This window comes from Colletotrichum spaethianum, assembly GCF_022836535.1.
Source record: "Colletotrichum spaethianum MAFF 239500 DNA, contig01, whole genome shotgun sequence".
Lineage (NCBI taxonomy): Eukaryota > Fungi > Ascomycota > Sordariomycetes > Glomerellales > Glomerellaceae > Colletotrichum > Colletotrichum spaethianum.
The window spans coordinates 3,106,029-3,127,194 of NW_026054771.1; the positions used below are offsets into that span (position 1 = coordinate 3,106,029).

The 21,166-nt window shown below is 57.3% G+C and overlaps 6 protein-coding genes across 6 annotated transcripts; 3 read left to right on the forward strand and 3 right to left on the reverse strand.

Moving 5' to 3' along the window:
- Positions 1-493: 493 nt before the first annotated feature.
- On the forward strand, positions 494-1,991 carry ColSpa_00838 (oleate hydroxylase FAH12; the record flags this gene model as incomplete). The annotated part of the gene is made up of 2 exons (XM_049267050.1): positions 494-1,529; positions 1,582-1,991. 2 exons carry the CDS (start codon positions 494-496, stop codon positions 1,989-1,991), a joined length of 1,446 nt encoding a protein of 481 aa, XP_049123007.1.
- Positions 1,992-5,466: 3,475 nt separating this feature from the next.
- On the reverse strand, positions 5,467-6,074 carry ColSpa_00839 (uncharacterized protein; the record flags this gene model as incomplete). The annotated part of the gene is given in 2 exon segments (XM_049267051.1): positions 5,467-5,751; positions 5,766-6,074. 2 exon segments carry the CDS (start codon positions 6,072-6,074, stop codon positions 5,467-5,469), a joined length of 594 nt encoding a protein of 197 aa, XP_049123008.1.
- Positions 6,075-7,281: 1,207 nt separating this feature from the next.
- On the reverse strand, positions 7,282-7,620 carry ColSpa_00840 (uncharacterized protein; the record flags this gene model as incomplete). The annotated part of the gene is made up of 1 exon (XM_049267052.1): positions 7,282-7,620. The coding sequence occupies one exon, from the start codon at positions 7,618-7,620 to the stop codon at positions 7,282-7,284; it is 339 nt and encodes a 112-aa protein (XP_049123009.1).
- Positions 7,621-8,327: 707 nt separating this feature from the next.
- Positions 8,328-9,582, forward strand: ColSpa_00841 (neutral protease 2; the record flags this gene model as incomplete). Its single annotated transcript, XM_049267053.1, has 4 exons — positions 8,328-8,565; positions 8,625-9,306; positions 9,366-9,499; positions 9,557-9,582. The coding sequence occupies 4 exons, from the start codon at positions 8,328-8,330 to the stop codon at positions 9,580-9,582; spliced, it is 1,080 nt and encodes a 359-aa protein (XP_049123010.1).
- Positions 9,583-13,918: 4,336 nt separating this feature from the next.
- ColSpa_00842 (serine/threonine-protein phosphatase 2A activator 1) lies at positions 13,919-17,641 on the forward strand (the record flags this gene model as incomplete). Its single annotated transcript, XM_049267054.1, has 3 exons — positions 13,919-15,982; positions 16,036-16,453; positions 16,506-17,641. 3 exons carry the CDS (start codon positions 13,919-13,921, stop codon positions 17,639-17,641), a joined length of 3,618 nt encoding a protein of 1,205 aa, XP_049123011.1.
- A 668-nt stretch (positions 17,642-18,309) lies between these two features.
- ColSpa_00843 (E3 ubiquitin-protein ligase hel2) lies at positions 18,310-20,814 on the reverse strand (the record flags this gene model as incomplete). Its single annotated transcript, XM_049267055.1, has 2 exons — positions 18,310-20,334; positions 20,389-20,814. 2 exons carry the CDS (start codon positions 20,812-20,814, stop codon positions 18,310-18,312), a joined length of 2,451 nt encoding a protein of 816 aa, XP_049123012.1.
- Positions 20,815-21,166: the final 352 nt, after the last annotated feature.

Here is a 21,166-nt window from a genome sequence, read left to right on the forward strand (position 1 = left end):
CACCACATATTCGCCTCACAAGATACCGGGCACCACACCTGGCTTTACCTACACACCACTTGTCACAGGGCTTGCCTCACACCACTCACCATCCGTTACGGTACCTGGCCGGCCACCTAGTTGTACGGATACCCTCGAGCACCACCACCAGCTAGGCCCCGTGCAGAGACATTTGACAACGGGTCCCGTCCGGCCCATCGCTTGCTAACTATTTTGTCTATTCGCCTCCGCCACGACCCGGTACCGACCGTCGTCCCTTTTTCCCCTGTGCTTCATTTAATAGCCCCTCCCTTCCTCTTCTTCACGTCTTCGTCTTGCTTCCCCGCGACCCAATTGGTATCCCTTTCAGTCTTCCTCCAAGGGCCATCATTGGAACTTGTCCGTTGTTCCTCTGAGTGTCGTTTCCCAACCCCGAGGCCACCACCACCCACAACGACTTGTCCTTCTCCTTCTCTAAGCCAAAGCCACACACACACACACACACACACCAGCCATGGCTTCCACAACCTCATCGACGCCGGCGGCTCAGAACCCCGTCCTGCGCCGGACCGTAACTTCCACCACCACTGAGACCGACGCTTCGGTGCCCTCGACTGCCGTCGCCTCGCCCATGGACTCTCCTCGTCCTTCGGCTTCGTCAACCTCGTTGTCCTCCATGGGCTCTGATGTAGCTGCCAAGAAGGCCAACTACGGAAAGCTGTACGACACGTACGGCAACGAGTTCACCCCTCCCGATTTCACCATCAAGGACATCCACGACGCCATCCCCAAGCACTGCTTTGAGCGTTCTGCTCTGAGGGGATTCGGCTACATCGCTCGGGACATTGTCTGCCTTGCCACCACCTTCGCCATCTGGTACAACTTTGTTACCCCCGAGTATGTGCCGTCCAAGGCTGCCCGCGCTGGTCTCTGGGCCGTCTACACCGTTCTTCAGGGTCTTTTCGGCACCGGTCTTTGGGTCATCGCCCACGAGTGCGGTCACCAAGCCTTCTCGCCCTCTAAGACGCTGAACCACACCGTTGGTTGGGTCCTTCACTCGGCTCTCTTGGTCCCGTACTTCAGCTGGCAAATCTCCCACAGCAAGCACCACAAGGCCACTGGTCACATGGAGCGTGACATGGTTTTCGTCCCCCGCACTCGCGAGCAGCACGCCACCCGCGCTGGCCGCTTGGCCCACGAGGTCGGCGAGCTGACCGAGGAGACGCCCATCTACACCTTGTTGATGCTCATTGCCCAACAGCTGGTTGGCTGGCCCAACTACCTCATGACCAACGTCACCGGTCACAACTTCCACGAGCGCCAACGCGAGGGCCGTGGCAAGGGCAAGCAAAACGGCTTTGGCGGCGGTGTCAACCACTTCGACCCCAGCAGCCCCATCTTCGAGGCCAAGGACGCCAAGCTCATTATCATGTCCGACATTGGCGTTGGCATCACCATGAGCATCCTGACCCTCCTCGGAAACAAGTTCGGCTGGTCCAACCTTTTGGTCTGGTACTTCATCCCCTACCTCTGGGTTAACCACTGGCTCGGTAAGTTCCATCAGACGAAACTTATAACAAGACTTGTACTGACCTTTCGTAGTTGCCATTACCTTCCTTCAGCACACCGACCCTACTCTGCCTCACTACACTGCCGACCAGTGGAACTTCGTTCGTGGAGCTGCCGCCACAATCGACCGTGAAATGGGCTTCATTGGCCGTCACCTCTTGCACGGTATCATCGAGACTCACGTCCTCCACCACTACATCAGCACCATCCCCTTTTACAACGCCGACGAGGCTTCCGAGGCTATCAAGCCTGTCATGGGCAAGCACTACCGCGCCGACGTTCAGGATGGCCCCGTTGGCTTCATCAAGGCCCTGTACAAGTCTGCGCGTATGTGCCAGTGGGTTGAGCCCAGCTCCGAGGCTCAGGGCGAGGGCAAGGGTGTTTTGTTCTTCCGCAACCACAACGGTCTCGGCACTCCTCCCATCAAGGGCGAGGTGTCCTAGAATGTGGTGCTAAGATGAAGGGGGAAAATGGTCGCGTAGTTTCAAGGCCGGTGCTCTGAGATGGCCCTCTTTGCATGTATCGGTGCAGGATTCAGACAATCACACGACTGTCGAGTCCTCCGGGCCCTGGACCTGGTGGTTATATCGTTAATGCGCGGCCCCTTGTTGACGCCGTGGTACTGGCGAGGCAAGTACAGGATCTGGTCGTCCAACATGGCCTGAAAACGGTTAGGAGCGTTGGTTTGAACACTGGCAAGGCGTTAGCATTTTTATACGAGTACCAAATGGATAGAAAATCCATAGACACAAGAGAAAGCTTAGAACGGTACGTTCCGGGTATTCCGGCCTCAGATACAATTTGCCAAAAGCCGACGCGACAAATTGCCAAGGCGGGATGTGTGCTCAATGTGGCCAATGCAGCTATTAAGCAAGAAATTGCTTCCCACTGTTACAATGAGACTTGAGCCCCTCTGGATTTGGGAAAGAAACCAAGCAGTAGAAAGGCGGCACGCGAGCTGAAGGATCGCAGGTTCAGCCCAAATGATCTAGATCGTGGAGAATGAGAGAAGGAAAGGTCGATTGCGGGGTGCGCCCACGCGACCTTGACAGACCAATCGGCAGCCATCTGATGGTAAAAATGCACGGGAGGAACGGGGCAGGTCAGGGGCGCCGGTACAGAGAGTTAGTGTTGTGAACCTGGCCCGTGGGTTTTTGCTAACCGAGACGACTTTCTAGCATTCGTGGGTCCCCGGCCCCGGCCCCCGGTCCCGGGGGGCGCCTGGGGTCCGAAAAGAGGGCTCCGGATTGCGGATGTTGGTTCCGGGGCCGGCCGGTGCTTTGTGCTTGTTGTGACCGTGGCTGCACCTACGAAGTTCTGCGTGCGAGTATTCACGGCGTTTTGTGCTGTTTTTGATGCCAAAACTAGAGGTCAATGACGGTCTACCTCTTGACGTCGCGATGCGGTGGTTTCCACTTAAGCTGAGGAGCTCTGTGGCCTCGAGATGGGCTTCATCACGCGCTTGTTGATACCTAGGTAAAGGAGTGAGCGACCTTTAGCCACAACAATAATGATTGTACCAACGGGCTATTAGAAAATGAGTCTTCGCTGGGGACACATATTCCAGACCAGGTTGTGGACTTGTTTGCGGTGGGCATTGCTGCGGCTGCCTCTCCAATCAGTTCGGCACGGCTTTGACGTTTCGCCAATACCGGCGTATCAAGCTAAGATGATGGCCATGGCAACATTGGAATAGTCGCTGATGTCGTTGTGAAGGGCTGGCGGCCTTTGATTCTTGACGGAGGAAAGTGGTTAGTGAGTGCATACACGAGAAGTAACTCAAGTTGCAATCCTTTAATACTTCAAGTTGATCAGATCCGCAAATATTTGAAGGAAAAAGGGCTCTCTGATCGTTTGCCCAAGCAATGCTGTTTGCTGTACCACAATCGTACACAAGCCAAAGAGGGCTGCTTCACTCGATAGAGTCACAAACGACGATTGTCGGAGTTTGGAAGTCGACACAGCGCACATGGCAAACCCTAGCTGAGTCGTTTGGGCACATCTAGGAGACTCCCTTACGCCTTGCGATTAGAAGGAATCTAGGAATAGGCTGCAAGTCTCTCGATTTGGAGCCCTAGGCCAAACATGTCTGTTAGCAACACAGAGCTTGGTTAGGTAGGGATCGAACTTGTCCAAGCAGGGAACCGGTGGAGGAGGGCGTTGTTCTCTAGGCAGCCTTCGACAGTCGTGTTTGAGCCATGCAAGCAGTTACCGGCTTCATGTTCTTGTTTTCTCGTCCTGTGGAAGTATCGGCGACCAAGAGCGGCTGTCTCCTTTACAAAAGGGTAGAGGGTGGTTTCCGTCAGTATTCGCGGTCAGAGACACTTGCAGCTATTGCAGCAAGGGTAGATAAGGTGCTGGTGCTCTGTGGCTTACTGGACACAACAGGCAGATGCGAAGTCTCCGAGTCGTCCGTTCAGGGCTGGAACTCCTCGCTGCCTCGAAGAATGGAGAACGACAGGACTCTCGGTGCCACGTGAATTCCAGTAGTCGGCACATGAGCCCGACATGTCTCCCCAATTCTGAAGCGAACGCCTTCTGAGGACTTGTCCGGCACATTGGCACACCGTTCATCTTACAGCGTCCCGAAACGATCGCGGACTTGGTGCTCTCAAGTGAGCCACGCGAGAGTCCGAACATCAGCAAATACGTCACAGCGGTTCTCGACTGCGGTCTCCGAGATGTCTCAGGCGCGGCAGTTGAAGGCGTGGGCTCGCAAGGAGCGCCTCTCCCCGTTTTCACCGACTTCCGGGATCTTTTGCTTGACCTCGTAGCACTGTGAACGTGGAAACCGTGGGTTGAAAAAGATGGATGCGGAATACAAGGTGGTTCGAGACAACAATTTTCTGGCATTCCAGTCGAGGAATGGGCGTGCATTGGAAGGGGGAAAAAAGGCCTGTGAGCCATGTCACTTCGGGAGAGCTCGCCACTTTCCAAGGGCCCGCCCGGCTGGAATTTAGTCTCCGGGCCAGACTAGCTAGTTTTCCTAGCCCAAGTACGCAGGTGTGATGGGATTCTGCATGCGGAAGCGGATTTCTCGTATCTTACAACCTCACAGCAAATCATAAAGAGGGTCCCTTTCAATGGAGCGCGCTCCTCACGCGGCGAGAACGTGGCCCGCACGAGGAAATGGCCAGATTTGGACCGACGTGAGCTTGTGGCACTGTGGCGAGGAGACCCCATACACTTTTGGGTGTTAGTCGCCGAGATAGGCCGTGGACCAGCGCGAGGGAACGGCGTGTGAGTGGCGGATGTGTTGACATTGGCTTCCGTGTGATTGGGATCGGTTTGTGGGCTAGTGTAAATAGGCTACCCAGGAAAGTTACGTGCTCACGGACGTGATTGATATTGGTAGTTGTTAGTACCTTGGAGATGGTAGAACCAACAATCTGATACCTCCACTTGGCTCACCTCCATGATTCACGGAAATCAGCACGCAAGACATTTTGGCGTTGGCCAGAGACCATGACCAAGTATCCCAGAAACCAGGGTAATGGATTTAATTTCGACACTGAAGCTTTTCCAGCACACCCGTGGAAGCCTAGTCGAGGACAAAGGGCCCTGACGAGAGAGAGGCCTCGATGGCCTGGCGACTTTGGATGACGGCGCATTCGTCCATGACATACGATTTTTGACGCTTCCCGCAGTCTGAGGACCGGTCCAGAACTATGTGATTCGGGCACCATCACATCCTGCTGGATGGTCAGTTTCCGCGACGACCACGCCGTGGCCACGTTTCCAAAGCACGTTTTTCATGCAGTTCACGCGTGTCAGACTGGTCTAGGCAGGTGATTCGCTGTGAGTTATTTCGGGTCAACTGGCAAAGACAGTCGAGCATCAAACTTGGGAACATGTGTAGGCATGTTGGTGTAACGAGGCATTGAGGTACCAAAATGAAGATTAGCTGATCTCCCCCGTTCACCGAAGAACAACATCAGCCGCCTCGCTCTCGAATTCACCCGTTAGAACACCATCGCCGAACTGCAACTTCTCAATAGTCTCCTTGCTTAGCTTGTCCGCCGTCGTGGGCCACACAGTTTGCCACTTGCCCTTGACCGCCACGCGCGCCGTCTTGCCGAGCTGGTCGAGCGGCACGATGGGCTCCTTGAGGACCACCTGCTGCTCCCTGCGCTCGCCCGGCTGGAGGGTGATGAGATCATCCGGTGGCGGCGGCATAACCCGTCGCAGCTCGATGGTGGGTAGCTCGAGCGGCTCACTCTTGCCCCAGGCGTGATGGAGACGAGTCCGACCTGGATGGCCAGCGGATCGAGGGGAGTTTTCCACCGGAGAATCGTGAGCGGGGCGTCGTGATTGTTCGTGACCGAGAGTGCCAGGGTAGGAGGGGAGGTAGACGTTTGACGGATGCGGACGGCGAGGTTGGCTAGGGCGGCGCCGGTGGGCTGGTTCTCTTGTTCGGCCATGGTGTCTCGAGGAGCGCCGTTGCGGTTCCAAAATACGAGGACGAGGATGGTGACAACGACGAAGATGATGGGGCGGAAGAAGTTGCGGGCTTGCAGGCTGCTCATGGGGCTTTTTGTTGAAGATGGTGTTGGGGAGACGGTGAGAGAACGGATCAAGGAACTATTCAGGTCGGTCTGAAGCGTTTGCGTGGAGGGGAAACGAGGCGGCGCTGAGGGGCAGCTCAAGTCAGACAAATTGGCAGCAGGCAGTAAATGCGCCGGACGGAACAGCTTCCCAAGGCGGCAAGTGGCATGGAAGATTCCGGATGACGTCAGTCCAGTGAATGCGGTCTCCCCACGTTGTGGAAGGAAGCGTCCCTTTCGTCGCTTCTGTTTCGTAAGGATATTCTGTATCAACGTAGAAAGTAGGTGGAGCGAAGAGTCAAGGGATATTGCGCACTAGTCCTGGAACGAGCAATTACAGCCGTGGGTTAGGAATGGTTTTTGGCACGAGCCACGCGAGAATGGTTCCGTCCCTTTGGGATCAAAGCTACGGGTGTAGGCTTCGGAGTTGAATCCTCTTGAAGCTGTCGGCGGCGCAAGGGCGAATCGTGAGGCGCACCGATGGAAAGCTGCGACACGATTCACGAAAGATCAGAGTCCATCGGCAAAGCTTGGCAGAGCGGTGTGAGCCTACCCAACAACACTGATCCTATCGTCAGCTAAACTCTTTATGATGAGCTTCTGAATAACTCGGCCGAACAACGGGAGTCCCCGCACTTTGCATTGAAGAAAGACGCACCATGCCCCGCCCCGCCCCCTCCTCAAAGCTGGCTTGAAATTGGCTGCGCGACGGCAGAAATGAGGCGCCGCTAAATGGCCACTATGGAGACGTAGCTGATGCGACGGCGAGCTGTGGTGCATTGAGGAACCATAGTCCACGGACCAAAAAGGAAGGTCGCCAATCAATTGCACCTGGGAGCTATGAGTGGTGGGTGGGAGAAAAGGGTCCGGAAGATCGGCGCCGAGATCCCCACTGGTTCGGTGGGCCCACTCCGCTCGGCGGAGGCTCCGTGCGTTTTCCCGCCCGGGGGGCCGAGACCGCATTTCGTGCTGCATCCGTCCTGCTGCCGACGTCATATCGAACCCCGAAGCGCGAATAACGTTTCTAGACCCCCAATAAATCACTGCTAGTCTCACCTGCTTCGCCAGCAACCCGGGATCCACGAGAAGGCCGGTACTGTTCGTCGCAGCGCTGTCCCTATGGATACGGAGGCTCTCTGTCTTACTTACAACAGCCAGCCCGTGTCTCGCAGCCGCTTAAGGTAAGCTCTCACTGCGCCTGTCTCACTCTAAATCCTTGTCCCAAGGTGATTTGCATCAAAGACTTGCTATCCTTAGCGCAGCGGAACAGGCTACGGGCCCAGACGTCCCTTCCGCTCTCTTTATCCCCGCGACTCCAGAAGCCGTTTGCGTTGGAATGGCTCTTTTGCAGTGCTCGGCGCCCAGAGCCAGCTCCGGGACCAGCGCTGGACCCACAGATCATCTTGCGTCTCGGGCGTCGGCACTTGCACTCCATGGTCTCGACGTGGCTGTTCCCACCAGCTAGGCTTGGAGCCTCCACGCGTCCGGTGTACGGTGCCGTGTCCTTGACGTACACAACGGATGGCATCCTGCCGACGGCAGCCGCAGCCAGAGAATAAGGTAGGGTCTGGGTCCTGTGGCGTCGGACGATTTTTTTTCGCGGTCAATCAATCGTCCGCATCTGTTGTTCGTGGCTTGTGGTCAGAGAGGGCCTTCCCTTTTCCTGGAGTTGTAGCTATTCCGTCAAACAGCCAAAGGCTGGACGCCCATATGAATTCGAGGAATTCGGCCCTTGTACCTCGTATCTCGTACGATCTACCTATCGTTGCTCTTCATTACCGTCGTCTTGAATGTACCCTGCACCCAGCCCCTCTAGACTTTCCCCTGTTGATCACAGCGGTCACCTTCTGTCGAATTCTTTGGCCCGACAATGGCAAGCGCCTCTCGCCATCCGGTATTAGCCCAGACCTTGGGGTTGGCCGAAACATTTTCTTTGAATTCAATCTAGCCGCTGGACGTTCTTTGCTACTGCCGCTCTTCCAGACTACCCTCTCTGCGTGGCTTGGTTCCCGATGCCTCCATCTTCTCTCCGACCGGATCGGGGTGCGAGGATCTACGCCAAGGGAATTGGCATCAATCGCTGAACGGTAGCATCTGTTGGAGTCTCATCCGATATAAAGCCAAGTCCAATCGCACCCTCTCGATAGCTTTCGTTTCGGATCACCACTCTCAAACAGCAACATCTCAGCTTCCTTTTCTTCGACAAACCCTACAGTCGCCGATCCGCAAGTCAAGATGAAGTTCTTCACCGGTCTCACCCTCCTCGCCTCCCTCGTGAGCGCTAGCCCTCTCGACATCTTTAGCAGGGCCGAAACGAAGGACGAACCGCTCCAGGCCAAGCTTATCCGCGGCGCCGGCAACACGCTGGTCAAGATCGCCCTGACCAACTCGGGCAAATCGGCCATCAAGTGCTTCGTTCCCGGTACCATCTTGGACAAGGCCGCCGTTGAAAAGGTGTCCGTTTACGCCAACAGTGAGTTTCCCCCCTTTCCTTCCAATCGTGTGCTAGCGGTGCTGACCCCCGACAAACAGACACCCAACTGCCCTTTGACGGTGTGCGGCTGCGTATTGCCCCGCAGAACCTCCAGACGGATGCCTCCTTCCAGACGATCCGGCGCGGCCAGACCGTTGAGATCAAGTTCGACTTTGGAGAGATGCACGACCTCGGCGACGCTGGCGTCCTGCAGCTCGCGGTCAGCGGCGGCATCCCCTACGCCAAGGAGGGCACGACCGAGATCATCGGCTCCATCCCCATCAACAGCAACACGCTCACGGTCAAGGACGTTGACGCCAAGAAGGCGGCCCTCACCCGCATGGCCTTCCACCAGTCCATCAAGCGCACCCTCGTCCAGGCCGACTGCAAGGGTGACCAGAACAAGACGGTCAACACAGCGCTCATCACCTGCGCGAGGCTCGCCCGCCAAGCGGCCAACGCCACCAAGGACGACGCGAGGATGAAGGAGTACTTCAAGGATGCCTCGCAGGCCGTTAAGACCAACGTCACCGACGTCTTCAATAAGGTCGCGAAAGAGTGCAACAGCCGCAGCCGGGGCGTCTCCATGCAGTACTGCAGCGACATGTACAAGTCGTGCTCGCCCGGCGTCCTGGCCTACACGGTCCCCGCGCTTAACTACATGGTCAACTGCCCTCTCTACTTCACCGCGCTACCGCCTCTCTCCACCAACTGCCACGCACAGGATCAGGCCAGCACAACGTAAGATCTCCCAGAACACCAAGATGCCGCTCCAAGAGTCCAGCTAACAAGTCGTACAGCCTTCACGAGATGACCCACCTGATCCAGATGAAGGGAACTCTCGACTACGGAGTCTACGGCTACGATGCGATGAAGACGCTCGTCGCAGCCCAGAACCAGAACCACGCAGATACTTACTGCCTATTCGCCAATGGTAAGCTTACTCAGTCCTCGTCTTCCATTGAGGTGTCGGTTGCTAACTCGTCTCCAGCCGTCAACGTTGGCAAGACCTGCTAGAGAACAGTCCCGGTGACTGTCGCAGACTGAGAAAGGAATTGTGAAAGGCACAAAAGCGAGAGCAACGAGTTACACTGTTCATATTCAATAATAGGGGGGCCGACTACGCCAGGAGTCTATGATGCTCCGTGTATAGGCGCCGGCCTATCACAACCACTAAGACTTAATGACGCCGGAGTTTTTGGGGCACGGGGGCGCATTTAGATATGCCATTCATGGCATCCATCCATAGAAACGATATAACGATTTACCAGAGGTTTTGGATACTTGGTCCAACTATGCTGCTGAGATTTCGAAGGGTTCCTGACGTCTGGGTGGGTCTACTGGACATTGGGTCACATGAAGCCGAGTGTCAGAGTCGAAATGGGAATCAGAACACGAACCCGTGCAGAAGTGGCGCGCCGCCCGAACGCAAGAACTGAGATTCTGTCACAGGCGTAGATAAGTCCAACACATGGCCAATCCTGAGCGGAACCGAGACCGTTTGTGAGCAAGGGGTGCACCTGCAGAGCGACAGAGACAAGTGATGTGCAGTATGAGATATGCGGCCGACGACTGATGCGCGTGGGAAAGCTCCTCCCGTGCCTGTCATCAGCCGCAATCTCCAAGGGGGTGGTCCAACTCGGATATTGCTACCGAACGGCCTGGGGGATAGACGTCGACGACGCCCGCCCGCCGAGATGGCGCAGCATGAGAAAAAGCCCCTCTCGTGGGAAGCAATGCTTACTTTGAGAAGACAAAGTGAGTCACAATCTCGTACTAATTTGATATCACGGAAGGGGCCAAATTACCGACCGCCTGGGCGGAGGTTCGAATTTTCATGTGAGGTTGGAAGGGGAGTTGGGAGCCGTTGGTGCGAGGGTTCAGAAATAACATCGTATCAATCCTGGGCTTGCTGGCTCCGGCGGGACATTGGACATTGGACATGGGAGGGACGCCGGAGCCAGAGGATGGCCTGAACCCCAGATCGATTTCGCAGACAGTTGAGCCCCGCCGGGGGTCGTGGACCGTTCGTTCCGCGAACCTCGCAATCGGGTCCATGGGCGGAGAACCGGCAGACGAGAGCTCTGGAGTGGACATTGCGAGATGCGTAGACGACTGGTGGCCGGCGTCGGGTATCACGCTCGTTCCCGCCAAGTCGAATCTAGTTTACATCTCATCGCAATTTGTAGCAAACTGGTGAGGCTCTCGCCGTGGGGGTCGTACACGGCATGATACGAGCTAGTACTGCAGGACGAAAAGTATGCCGAGTCGTGGGCTGCATCTCGTCCGTGCCCCCATCAGACGCGCGGGCGCCTGAACCTCGAAAGAAGCAAAGTTTGCTGGAATGTTCCGTGAGAGTTTGCAGACCGGCGAGGGAAAAGTAGAGTTTTTTTTTTTCCTTCCCTCTTTGCCGTTCAGGCTGCGGGCGGCATTGGAATGCTCGCCAGGAAAAGCTCCGAAGTAAGGGATATGGGACGAGCATGTCACAAAAGGGAGAAGCCGACAGGTCGCTGGGCCGTACGTTGGTAGGGAAGCCAAGACGTGAGGGATAGCGGGATGTCTGGGATGTCGCGGCCTGTCACTTGTTAGGTTCCAGACGAAATGCAAGATGCAAAGGCTGAATTGGTTGATCTGCATAGTGTAGTCGTACCGCGGAGCTGAGAAGTGTTGACCGACGAGACCAGTTGAGCAGTTCGACCGATTCCCAAGAGATCGCATGCCGATGGAAAGGATGATCGGGCCATTGTTGTGTGAGGGGATCAAGTCAAGAGTCCCGCCATGCCGGGTTGAGTGTCAGGATGAGGTCGATGGCGGCGGACTGGGATGAGATGACTCCAGTGAGTGACGGACAAGTACCAGGGGTGGCGAGTTAACCAGTGGGGCATGGTACCTTTGCTTGCTCTGGTCCTGCATCTGGCCATGTGCCCGCGCAGGACAGTGGAGGAGAAAAGAAGCGGCAGTGCACTCGAATAGGTACCCGCCATGCGATGACTAAGACAGATGACACAGTGTGACAGACGGCGATCGGGCAACCTCCCCGCGGCACCAAACCTGCTTGCTGGTTGCTTATTGCTTCCCGCACCTCCCAAATCTCTCATTCTTCCGACCAGTGACGACTAAGCTGCAGGAACACCCGGCAGCATCGTCAGATGGCGACAGTAGCCAAATAGGTTGCCTGAGAGCGGCCCCCTCGGCTGAGGACACTGTGTCTGAGACGCAAGATCTGCCTGATCAGCGATCCCGTCGACGACGACGGGCTGCCCGCACCGACAGACTCGGCCAAACATCCGTTGCTCGAGGGTCTCCTTGGACGAAGGTGGAGAGAGGTCTCTGATTCGAGGGCCAACCACGGGTAATGGTGAGGAATCCACAGCCCACCTCGGGCAGCCAAGTTCTGCAGGAGGGCTGTGAGCAGCAGATGCTTGCTGCTGCTGCTGGCTGCTAGCTCCCGCGGCTGGTCGAGGCTCGAGCGAGGACGAGGACGAGGTTTCGACATCGAGGTCGAGGTCGTCGGGGTTGCAGTCTAGCCGGGGGCTTGTGGATCGTCGTCTTCAAGAATCTCAAGCCCAGCCACACGCACAGGGCGTGACCCGCCGCCGTCGCAGAAGCTCAAGGCCCCCCCCACTGCACTGTGCCGACCTCATAGCACTCGCACTATTATCCGGCAAACCTTGGGAAGGCACCGGTGCGACTGCGACATTACGACACCGGCCACTAGGCAAGTCGGGGCAATGGGCATGTCGATTCGGACTCGGCGCGCGCGGCTAGGGGGGCTGGCTCGAAGTGGTTCAAGGGTTCGGGACGCGGAGCCCTAATGTGCCCAAAGACCCTGAGAATCCGTCTGAGAATATTTCGCTTGTTCGCTTGTGCCCCGGTAGATGGTAGGTACGGGAGAGACGTCGTCGTCGTCGTCGTCGTCGTCGTCGTCGAAGAAAGCTGGAACGATGATGCTCCGGGCACAAAACCAAACATTCCTCGCGCGGAGACGTGGGCTCCAATAATCCCGCTTTTCCCATGGCCAAGGAATTTGGGAGATCATGCCGGCGGTGGTGCTGGTGGTGCCGGTGCTGGTGCGGCCTGCCTGCTCTGGCCAAACCCCGCGATTTTAGTTTGCCACAGTTTGAGGTTCCCAAGGGCGGTCCTGTCCCAACCGGAGGACAAGGACGACGACGTGTCGGTGGACAGGAAGACGGGATGGGATGTACATCACATCCAAGAGGTCGTGGTCCCGTTTGTTCTCCTCCCTTTCGAAACTGGGGGAGCAGCCGTGAGCTGTGAGTGGCCGACCCGACAACAGCTGGTGGGGCTCGCTTGACGGGAATGGTGGGGCGACACAGTGATCGAGGTTCAGTGTCTAGGGAGCGGCACTGTATACCTAGGCACTTTGCATTCACTGCGGGTGGTTTCTGCCTGCCCCAGCTGTGTTACTATGTACCTCCTGGCCCTTCAACAGCCCTCCCAAACGCCCCCCAATGGCGTGGCCTCTCTTTTGAGGTAAAAATGGTGATGCCGGCCGGCCGCAGTGGTACGAGGCCCCCAGGTACACCACCACGACCACGTACGACGACGCCGTGGGCGCTCTCTGTCTCCATCACCCCTTTTGCACACTTGCACTGTACGACCCCGAACCACCCCCCCATCCCCGTAGCCTGCTTCCCCTTGCCTTCCACAAGCCGTCTGGCGGGCATTGTTGCGTATGTGTGTGTGTGTGTGTGTGTGTGTGTGTGGCGGGCGTGTGTTTGTGTGTGCGTGTTTGTGTGTCGCGCGCGTTGCATTGCACTGGGCACGACTGACATTTGACCACTGGCACTGGCATTGGCACTGGGTTGGCTGACTGGCTGACTGCGTTGGCTGCCACTGGGCTTGTGCTTCAGCCGAGAAGAAAAAAAACCCAAAAGCTGACAGGGTCAAAATAAGAGAGCGAGGAGGAGAGCATCCAAAAAACCACCACTTGCCTTTTTGCTCTCCCTCCTCCCGACGAACCACCTCTTCCCCGTTCTCCATCTCCATCTTTTCCATCCTCCCCGACCTTCAGCCATCACCGCCTTTTCTTCGGTGCATCACAGCTCATCCACAACCACACCTCCTCCGTTCACCTCCACAGCTGGTCCATCCACGCTGTGTACAGGTACACCACCGTTGCATCTGTGGGCTCCGATTTGGTTCGCTAGCCCAACCCACATTCACATGGTCGATTCCCGCCGTCCAACCACCATCACGACGACGACCACAACTACGACCTGCAGCATCGCGACCACGACGACGTCCACAACTGCTTCCATGTCTCGCCTGCTCCACGATTCTCCCCGGGAAGCGTTGATGTAAATCCCTCCCCTATTATAACACACCTACCATGCTGCGACGGCCTCCAGGCGAAGGGAGGCACGTCGCTCGTCAGCGGACCTACCTCCTCGCCCTCGCCGTCCTCGTCATCTCATGCCTCCCCCTGGCCGACGCCCAACAACAACGAAAACCCTTCGAGCCCATCGCTCAAATCCCCAGAGTCCACCAGCAGCAACCCGCCGCCGGCAGCAGCCATCACGAAGCTATCCGTGATGTCCACCCGGACGCTGCCGCCCGCAACTGGGCTGCTACCAACATCAAGGCCGACAATGCTGTCGAGTCTCCGAGGCGCCGAAGCTCCGTAACCTCGAAGCAACCCCAACCCAACAAACAACAAAAACAACAACAACACGATCGTCGGTCTAACCCCGACAATATCATTATTCCTAACGATGCGAGCGCCGTCGCAACTTTGGCTCCGGCTCAGTCCGTGCGAGCACCTCCTTCTGGACATCGACCCATCGCCTCCCGCGTCGGAGGCGATGGGATCTCTACGCAGCACCATGCGCGGAGTCTGAAGGACTGGGAAGTAGAAGACTTCGTTCTTATGGCGACCGTCGATGGGCACCTCTACGCCAGCGACCGCGGCACCGCCACAGAACGCTGGCATCTCGAGGTTGACCAGTCAATGGTGGAGACGAAACACTACCGTCTCAACGCTTCCGACCTCGACGACGACTACAATTTCATCGACCACTACGTCTGGGCCATCGAGCCCAACCGCGACGGAGATATCTACTACTGGGTCCCTGGCTCTAGCGAGCCCAGGCTCCTGTCCACCGGCCTGACCATGAAACAGATGGTTGACGAGGGCGCCTCGGCGCTCGAAAACCCTCCCATTGTGTACACCGGCACCAAGAAGACAACCATGATCACGCTCGATGCTGCCACTGGCCGTGTGCTCAAGTGGTTCGGATCGGGTGGCTCCCACGTCAACGAAGCCGAGAGCTGTTTGCGCCCCAACGCATTGTACGACCAGAACAATGAAGAGTGCAGCTCCATTGGCACAATCACGCTGGGTCGCACCGAGTACGAGGTCGGCATCGCTCGCAGAGATGGCCGTCCCATAGCTACGCTCAAGTTTTTCGATTGGACTCCCAACACCAACGACTACGACCTTCTCAACCAACATCATCAGTCCATCGACGCCCGCTACCATACCTCTACCCACGATGGCAGGATATACGGCTTTGATTACGGCAAGACCAAGAAGGGGGACCTCCCAGTCTTCTGCAAGGCACAATTTGCGTCTCCTGTGGTCAAGGTCTTCGACGTTTGCAGGCCCATTGGACTGGAGCCCGTGGTCAACCCGGACCTGATTGTACTGCCACAGCCCGTTCCGCCTGCCAGAGACGATGGCACAGCTCGCATCAGAAGCCAACGCATTTTTGTCAACCAGACTGAGACGGGCAATTGGTACGCCTTGTCGGGGCGTTCTTACCCCCTCATTCTCGATGCGCCTATAGCCAAGACTTCCTCACCAGACTGGCTTCAGCTGGCTCCCCCATGGGAGAAGATGAACGAGACGCAAAGAATCAGGGCCATGATCGGCACCCACTACATGGACGGCGTCACCAGGGAAAAGATCTACCAGCCTCCCAGTCTTCCTGGGCGGGCCGAGACGTCTGATGCTATCCTGGACCCTGAGAACGACTCGGTGCTGCCAACTCCGGTCCCGGAGGATGCTGTCGAGACGCCGACGATCGTGAAGAAAGTCAAGTCGATTCCACACCATGTTTCCAACAGTGTCATTGACTTCTTCTCCAACCCTGTCCTGATTGTTCTCATTGTCTCTGTTCTGTTCTTCTATCAGAAGGACCTGCGCCGATGGTACAAGGCGAAGACAACAAAGTGGAACATGCGCTACGAAGCTGTCTCGGACACGGAGGACATGGCGGCTGATGCCACTCCTGAGCCTACAGTCCATGATCATCATGTTCCTTCTTCCGCACCCGCTCAACCTGATGCCTTGCCCAACCCTGAGGTGACTGCGACCGACAGCAAGCCAGTACCCGATGCTACTGCAGAGGCGCTAGCGAGCTCTTCGGAAAAGGATGGCGATAAGGCACCCACCGTCGCCCAGCCCGCTGCTCCTCTCGACAAGGAGTCGTCCGCGACCCCCCGGAGCCTGGGACACCCGAGGTCAAGAAGAAGAAGCCTGCGCACCGTGGTCGTCGCGGAGGCACGAAGCATCGCAAGGGCAAGAAGAGGGAAGAAATGTCTCAGTCTCGAGACGATGAGCCGCCCGCATCTGTCGAAGATGCCGTCAACAAAGCCAAGAAGCTCGGTGGCCAGGCGACTCGTCTGGAGCCTGATGTTATGACCGTCGCGAACGACATGCAAGCTGTGACGGGACCCATTATCAGAATGGGCAACATTGAGGTAGACACGGAACACCAACTTGGCACTGGCAGCAACGGCACTCTGGTCTTCGCTGGCAAGTTTGATGGGCGCGAGGTCGCTGTGAAGCGCATGCTTATTCAGTTCTATGATATTGCGTCTCAGGAGACAAAGTTGCTTCGGGAGAGCGACGACCATCCCAATGGTAAGCCGAAAAAATCACTGCACCTGCTGATGTGCCCGCTAACACCACCCAGTCATCCGTTACTACGCTCAGCAAGTCCGAGATGGCTTCTTGTACATTGCCCTTGAGCGGTGTGCAGCCTCTCTGGCCGATGTTGTCGAGAAGCCTCACCACTTCTCCAAACTGGCCCAAGCAGGCAAGATGGATCTACCTGGTGTCCTGTACCAGATCACCAACGGTATCCACCATTTGCACAACCTTCGTATTGTTCACCGCGACTTGAAGCCCCAGAACATCTTGATCAATATGGGCAAAGATGGTCGGCCACGCCTTCTCGTTTCCGATTTTGGCCTTTGCAAGAAGCTGGAGGGTGGCCAGTCGTCCTTCGGCGCGACCACTGGGCGTGCCGCCGGAACGTCTGGCTGGCGAGCCCCTGAGCTGCTGCTTGACGATGACGCCAGAGATTCCGCCATGGATGTCAGCATCAACAGCGGCTCTGGCTCCATTCTCGTCGGTTCTGACATGATGTCGAACCGTCGTGCAACTCGCTCCATCGACATCTTCAGTTTGGGATTGGTCTTCTTCTATGTTCTGACCAATGGCTTGCACCCCTTCGACTGTGGCGATCGCTACATGAGAGAGGTGAACATCCGCAAGGGCAACTATAACTTGACACCGTTGGACGCGCTCGGCGACTTCGCCTACGAGGCCAAGCATCTCATCGGCCTCATGTTGAACGCGAACCCCAAGGAGCGTCCCTCGGCCCGCGATGTCATGGCCCATCCCTTCTTCTGGCCTGCCAAGAAGCGCCTTGCCTTCCTGTGTGACGTCTCGGACCACTTCGAGAAGGAGCCGAGAGACCCCCCTAGCGACCATCTTCAGTACCTGGAGAAGCACGCGCCGGCCATCACCAAGGGTGACTTCCTTCGCCTGCTGCCCCGCGAGTTTGTGGACTCTCTGGGCAAGCAGCGTAAGTACACGGGCTCGAAGCTTCTCGATTTATTGAGAGCGCTACGGAACAAGAAGAACCATTACGAGGACATGCCCGACACGCTGAAGCGGACAGTAGGCCCCTTACCCGACGGTTACCTCGCGTTCTGGACAGTGAGGTTTCCTCGGCTGTTGCTGGATTGTTGGAACGTGGTTTGGACAGTGGAATGGGACAGCACTGATCGTTTCCGGGAGTACTATGAGCCGGCAGGTCTGTAGGGGTTTTTTTTTTCTTTTTTTCTTTTTGAATGTTCATACAAAAATGATTATTTGAGCGGACTTTGGGTTTTGACTGGCATCGCTTGATATGCCTCTCGAGTTGTGTAGAAAATTTTGCGTTGGGCCTTGTTCTTTACAGCGCGCACTATGTACCTTGAGGACGACGCTGCTAGCATTGTGATGAATGTACATCCGTCTTTGCTGCCTCCACCAGCGCCTGCCTTTACCGTGTGTTGCCCCCTCCTCCCCGCCTCGGACTAGCATTCTCCATTCTTTCATGTTCGTGATCGACGCGCCCAGCCCGTCGGGTCGTATGTGGGGTCATGGCCCATCCGCTCACGCAAACATGTCACAGCAGCAGCAGCAGCAGCAGCTTGGGTCAGCCCATCCGGGTCCTCGTTCTACTGGTAGACAATTTGCCATGCCCCCTCGAGGCCGGCCATGCGCGTCTCTCGCGTTGGCTGTATTCCCTCAACCCTATGCTTTTTTCTTGTTGTCTGGTCTACTCTTGTGCTCAGTTGCTGCCTTTTCCGTCTTTTTGTTCTTTTTCCTCCCCGCCCCCCCTTTCCTCCAAAACTCCGGGGCCACGTATTACCAACTCCTGAAGCGACTCTTCTTCCTCGCAAAGGCCGCGATCCTCCACGCCCGTCGGCGCCGACACCGCTGCATTAACCCCACTGGACAAGCACCTTCTTGCCCTTCTTCTTCTTGCCGCCAGTGCTCTGCCCAGCCTCTTCGTCCTCCTTCTCCGAAGCGTTCTCGCTCGCCGCGCCGCTCCCGGGCGCCGATCCCCAGCTGAAGTTGCTGGCTGCGCCTCCGAGGTCGCGCCGCACCCCCCTGCCCGACCCGTAGCCGAAGATCGTGGTGAGAGGCTTCTGGGCAGGGGGCAGGGCGGGGAATGCAGACGACGGCGGTGGGCGGCCGCCGGGAACCGTGCGTGACGGGCCCGCCGGGCCGGATGACCTGATGTTGTTGGAGGAGGAGGGGTTATTCGGTCCAATCCAGGACGGCCGGGCCGCGCTCGAAGATGATGATGACGAGGACGCGGCAGGGAGGGCTGGGAATGCTGATGATGCTGGGGGTCGCCCGGCAGACGACGATGCAACCCAGTTGCTTGAAGCGGATGGCGTCACCGGCTTGGGTCCAGCGGCGCCAGCGCGAGTGCTGTTCTTGAGGCGCAGAACACGGTTCGAGTGCTTCTGGTTGGGCGCGGCGGCGGGAGCGGTGGGGGAGGGAGACGCTGCGCTGGCCCAGCCGCTCGAGGCGGTGGTGGCGCCGTGCATGCCGCCCAAGCCAGGCAGAGAGGGGTAGTCCTCGTTGATGGCTCTCCAGTCCTGCCAGGCCTTGTGCAGAGCTGTGACCTTGGTCTTGTCCTCGAACAAGTCGGCAACTTCGCGGACCAGCGTGCCCAAGGCGTTAGACGACGTGTCGGCGAAGAGCGAGAAGAAGGCGTCTACCAGCTGAGGAGCGGTGAGTTTTCCTTTTCTAAAATTTGAAATGTACTCGCGGAACGCGGTCATCTTGGTCTGGTCGTGGCCAAGGAGGTTCGAAGCGCGCTCGATAACCCCTTGGTGGCGCAGCATCATCGCCCGCTCCTGGGGGGGCAACGATGCGATATCGGTGACGCTGAGCTGCTCAAGCTCAGCAGTCGGCAGAGCAGGCGCAGGCGCGGCACTTGGTGCGGCTGCGGCCGCTTGGCGCGATGATCCTGACGGTGTGGCATTACCCCGACGTGATGAGCTGGAAGGTGTTGGCGCCGAGGGCGTAGAAAGAGAACCGCCAAAGGTGCGGTTGGACACAGATTGCGCCGAGTGGATTGCCATCTGTCTCTGGAAAGCAATCTCATCGCGACGGAGTGGTTGCGCAGAGCTCTGCGGGATGGGTTCGGCATTGGGGTCGCGGCCACGTCCACGCCCTTGACGTCCACCAGAGGGGCCGCCGCCGTCTCTACCGCCACCACCTCCGCCGCCTCCTCGTCTCTCGTTCTCGTACGGTGATCTGTAGTCGAACCCGGACATGTTGACCACTCTCGCGTCTCTCCGTACATCCTTGGACAAGGAGTTGGCATGTTCTGCGAGCTGGTGGGCCTTGAGGTCCATCTCCGACTCGAACACAACAAACTTCTTCTCCAGACATTCCTTGTCGAGACAGGGGAAATGGTCCTTCTCAAAGTGCTTCTCCAAGGCATTGTAGTTGACAAAGTAGTGGGGGTGGCGCGAATCTCTCCGGTCGCAGATAAAGCACCTCTCGTGCTTCTCGCGGCAATGGTCGAAGAGCTTGTCGTCGTCGTAGAAGCGGGATCCGCAGAAACCGCACAGAGGGTGACCCCTGAAACCGGTCTGGTCAATCGCACCTGGTCTGTCGTCGCCGTGTCTCATGTGCTTCTCGAGCTCCTTGTCGGCGAAGAGCTCATGCTCGTGCGTAAACACCTTCTTGTTCCTCGTGCAGAGATCGCACATCTTCATGTGGTGCGTTGAGCGGACATGCCTGTGGAGATCTGGCCAGCCCAGACCCGCGAAGACGCAATCTTCTGCCGGGCAGTTGTAGCGAAGCAGGACAACAGTATCGCCGACGATTTCTTCGTTGGTGTATCGGATGCCAATATTGTTGTCGAAACTCGTAATGTCGGCGTCTGTGTAGTCTTCATATCGCTTGTTCGCATCTTCGGTGAATACAACAAAGGGAGAAGGCGTCTGGCCCGTGTCAGCTCATGCGCATAACCATACGTGAGAGGGGCGATGACTTACTCGGCAATGGGGGCAGTCCTTGGTCTTGTACAAAGCCCTCATGCGCAAACCGCAGATGTGGCAGGTCTTGTGGTTGCAAGGCGCAATGGAGTGGAACTTGATCGGCTCGGCGCAGATGAAGCACACCTCGCCGTCGCTGCTAGCCGTGTCATCGTCCTCGGCAGCGGTACGGGCGAGCACCTTATTGTCCGGCTTGATGTGCGCCGGTTGAGGTGCGCTCGAGGCGTTTGGTTGAGGCGCGGCACCAGCGGTGCTACCGCCTCTGCCACGTCCTCCTCTGCCTCTCCCGCGGGTTCCAGAGTTACCGCCTCCTCCACCACCACCACCACCACCACCTCCACCACCTCCTCCTCCTCCGCGACCTCTACCACGGTTGCGATTGCCCCTGTTGGGGTTCGAGTCGCTCGCAGGCTGTGTGTCAGCCATCGGGGCAGTCGTCTCTCGCTCAGAAGGTGGGGCTAGGAGTCGAGAGGTGCGCTTGTCCAGTTGGCGGAACAGTTCGGTCGAAGCGGGCTGGGCGTCTCGTTGTGACGATGCTTCGATGCGTGAAATTGATCTTGAGCTTGACGACAGGGATTTTGGTACAGGGGATATCTGCAGTTGGAAGCTGTAAATCGAATGATCGTTCGTCTTGTCTTTGCAGAAGCAGCACGTGGGTTTGGGATATGGAAAAGCCAGGTGCAGGAAGGCAGCCCGGTGGTTTTAATCGATCGCGGCCAAGACCAAGAGAGGTCGAAATTAATGGTTATGTGTGGCTCCCTAGAGAACCGCGGGTGGG